Source organism: Bos mutus, chromosome 12 (genome assembly GCF_027580195.1).
Source record: "Bos mutus isolate GX-2022 chromosome 12, NWIPB_WYAK_1.1, whole genome shotgun sequence".
NCBI lineage: Eukaryota > Metazoa > Chordata > Mammalia > Artiodactyla > Bovidae > Bos > Bos mutus.
This window is the reverse complement of record NC_091628.1, coordinates 35,905,707-35,909,535: the sequence shown is the minus strand read 5'-3', so window position 1 is coordinate 35,909,535 and position 3,829 is coordinate 35,905,707. Positions and strand designations below refer to the sequence as shown.

Sequence of the window (3,829 nt, the reverse complement as noted above, 5' to 3'; positions counted from 1 at the left end):
TCAATAGGACAATTTGGGAATTATGAACACAGACTGGCTTTTTAGTGTGAAGGTGGCATTGTGTTTTTGTTTTAAAAGTTTAGTCTATGCTCCTTAAAGATCCATACAGAAATATCTCCAGATGAAATCATCTGTCTGGGATTTGCTTTAGAGTCATCCAGGTGGTTGCTGGAGCCAGGTGGGAGGGGATGGCCTCGTGGTGTCATGGTCCCCAAGCAAGGAGCTTTGGGAGCCCGCAGTGAGGGCACCGACCCCGGACACCGTCAGCCTGCTTTGAACCTTGGCTCTGCTGCTTATTAGCTGGGTGAGCTTGGACAAGTTATTTGACCTCTCTGACCGCAGTGGCCTCATCTGTCAAGTGGGGATAACATCTCATAAGGAAGGGTGCAGGAAGGGAAGGAAAGGTCTCCCTCAGAGGAGGGGAGGAGCCAGTGCAGGGTTGGGGCAGTGCCTCAAGGAGAAGCCACTGCGCTGGTGTCAGAGCGTCACAGGCCCTCCGGGCTGGGGGGAGGCGCTGGGAGGTGGGGGGCGGGGGAAGGTAGGCAGTGTAACCACCGCCTCAGACCCTGATGGGTGGCCAGAGACGGCTCTGGGAGCAGGAGCATTGAGGATGGTGAAGGAGCAGAGAAGAGATGGAAAATGGAAGAGGCAGGGGCCGGCTGAGAGCCCCGAGAGGAAATGCCTCTCCCACGCGGAGGGGGTGCTACCAGGGCCGTCTCACCCACCTCCCAATGCTCCCCCTTCCTGTCTGTGGGCTTTGCCGGAGACCTGTGCAAACAGCCGTTTATCCAGAAAAATCGTCACCGGGATTACGGATGCCGGCTGGATTTTGCACGTGGAGATTGTAGTTTTGCTTTTATTGGCTGTGCCATGTGGCCTGTGGGATCTTAGCTCCCCAATCCAGGATCTAACCCAAGTCCCCTGCAGCGGAAGCGCAGAGTGCTAACCACTGGACTGCCAGGGAAGTCCTTGTGGCTTTGTTTTTATAGGTTAGATCTTGATTTTTGTGGATCACTACTTAAATATTTATGGATGAGAGAGTATGTCTGAAATTCAGACTCTGAAGGAAATGAGACTTACCGTTTTGTTTTTCTGGGGTCTACTCCAGGGTCTGGAACCCTGGAGACCATCCCTTGCTTTCTAGGTGTCTCTACACTTAGCCCGTGTGCCAACTGCATGCTTTCACAGGGGTGGCCCTAGTGTGCAACATCTGCGGAGTGACCGATCCTGGGTGGTGCCCCAATGCCCTCACTAAGAGCATCTGTGTCCACCCATGAACCCCAATACCACCTGTGGGCATAGAGCTGGGTGCTTGCTGGTCACCATGGACCGAAGGGGCCCCTCCCCCAACAGAAGGGTGTAACCTCCCCATCCGCCTCCGTCAAGGCTGGGCTGACCCTGAGGACACTTTCCTTGTCCTGGAGCAACTGACCCTAACCCTCCCCTCCTCAAGGGACGTGAAGAGAGAGCAGGAGTCCATGGACTCCAGCCACTCCGGCCTCAAGCCCGCAGCCTCCCCGGCAACTGCTCCAACCCACTGATCAGGTCGCCAGGGATGTGACGCCCCAGATGGAACAGAAACCCTGAGCCAGGTGGCTTCAGCAACAGACTCATCTTTATTGAGAGTGTATTCTTGCATCAGCTGTTCATAAGGATTGCAAATCACCCATTTGAAAAGCTTCCCCCTTCCATATAGCTCTGGCCATGCCCAGAAAGCAGTGAAAATACATTGTACAGCAAACACTTTCCACCCTAACAGCCACGACAGCTCACGACAATGCAGATATCTACAACAGGACAGAGTAAGTTCAAATATTAGACACTTATGGGATGATTCGAAAACTAACTGTGTTTTTCCAGGTAAAGAAGACCAGTCATTATAAAAATACTTTATATAAATTCAGAACTAAAACATTCAATCCTATAAAAATATCTTCTCCTAATAAAAGTATCGATTTCTAGATGAATGTCCTTTATCGACATCAGTTATGTCCTTAAGTTTTCAGGAAATACCCCCATGTCAGACTGTCCATTGAAACCCACATGTAAAGTCACACCATGGCCTGGTTGTCAAGAACGGACCACATGGTCCCGTCCCGGTTATTCTACAGGAAGTTAACTCAGGTGTCTATGAATTAGGAAAGCCAGTTATGCGGTGCCTTCCACTGTTTAACTGGGAAACCCGGTGATGGCGTTCTGCCCGCCCTCGGAAATCAGCTCGTTCATCTCGTTCTGTTTACTCTCCTTGAGGGCGTGGTTGGGGGGTGCTTTCTGCGTCTGCGCTCGCTTGGACCTCCTGAAACACACTTTGAGCAGCAGGTAGCACAGCTCGGCCACGTTGAGCAGCATGCAGATGACGGACGCGGAGATCATGAAGATGGTGAAGACCGTCTTCTCGGTGGGCCGGGAGATGAAGCAATCCACCAGGTTGGGGCAGGGTTGAATGCCGCACTTCAGCACCCAGGGCAGGTGGTACCCATTGTACAGGAAGTAGAAGACATACATGAAAGCAGCCTCGAAGACGATGCGGAAGAAGATGCTGCCCGTGTAGGTCCACCACAGCGAGCCCTCGATCCGGATCTTCTGCCGCTTGATGTCCTCCAGGTCCTTGAACTCACTCCTCGTCTCGCCCCGCCTGAATCGCCGGGCAGCCTCGTGCCTGTAGTAGGCCACGTGCATGGCCACCAGCAGGGCAGGTGTGGACACGAAGATGAGCTGCAGCGCCCAGAGCCGGATGTGCGAGACGGGGAAGAAGTGGTCGTAGCACACGTTCCTGCACCCGGGCTGCAGGGTGTTGCACACGAAGTCCTCCTGCTCGTCCCCCCAGACCTCCTGGGCGGCCACCACCAGGATCATGACGCGGAAGACAAAGAGGACGGTGACCCACACCTTCCCGATGCTGGTGGAGTGCTTGTTCACGCCCCCGACGAACGTGTGCAGAGTGCCCCAGTCCATGCTGCCGCTTCACCCTGCTCAGGTGAGAACAAAGCGTTGTGAGTGGGGTGGTCCCTCCGTGTAAAACAGCTCTAATGTCACAGACGGGAGCCTTTCTCTTGACATCACCCTCTTGCCTGCGAGTAGGCAGGTCTCTGGTGGCGGGGAATACCCACCCTGAGAACACTCTCAAGTTCTCATAAGGGTTTAGGATCATCTTTTTAAAAAAAAAAGGAATATAATTGCTTTACAATGCTGTGTTAGTTTCTGCTGTACAACAAAGTGAATCAGCTATATGTATACATAAATCCCTTCTCTCCCACCCTCCATTCTACCTGTCTAGTCATCACAGAGCAGAGCTGAGCGCTCCGTGTTATACAATAGCTGCCTGCTAGCTATTAATATCTATTTTACACATGGTAGTGTATAGACATCTGGAGAAGGCGATGGCACCCCACTCCAGTACTTTTGCCTGGAAAATCCCATGGACAGAGGAGCCTGGTAGGCTGCAGTCCATGGGGTCGCTAGAGTCGGACACAACTGAGCGACTTCACTTTGACTTTTCACTTTCATGCATTGGAGAAGGAAATGGCAACCCACTCCAGTGTTCTTGCCTGGAGAATCCCAGGGACAGGGAAGCCTGGTGGGCTGCCGTCTCACAGAGTCGGACACGACTCAAGCGACCTAGCAGCAGCAGCAGCAGTGTATAGACGTCAATTCTAATCTCCAAGTTCGTCCCTCCCTCTCTTCCTACTCTGTGTCCACAAATCCGTTCTCTACGTCTGTGTCTCTATTGCCGCCCTGGAAATAGGTTCATCTGTACCATTTTTCTAGATTCCACATACGTGCATTAACACAGGATATTTTTGTTTTTCTCCTTCTGACTTCATCTTGA

General features: G+C 52.4%; 1 protein-coding gene across 1 annotated transcript; it reads right to left on the bottom strand.

Moving 5' to 3' along the window:
- Nucleotides 1-897: 897 nt before the first annotated feature.
- GJB6 (gap junction protein beta 6) lies at nt 898-3,088 on the bottom strand. Its single transcript, XM_014482177.2, has one exon. The coding sequence runs from the start codon at nt 2,953-2,955 to the stop codon at nt 2,170-2,172; it is 786 nt and encodes a 261-aa protein (XP_014337663.1). The 5' UTR covers nt 2,956-3,088; the 3' UTR covers nt 898-2,169.
- Between the last annotated feature and the right edge of the window lie 741 nt (nt 3,089-3,829).

Coding starts and splice junctions, on each gene's coding strand:
- GJB6 (XM_014482177.2), bottom strand. CDS start 2,955: ATGGACTGGGGCACTCTGCACACGTTCGTCGGGGGCGTGAACAAGCAC.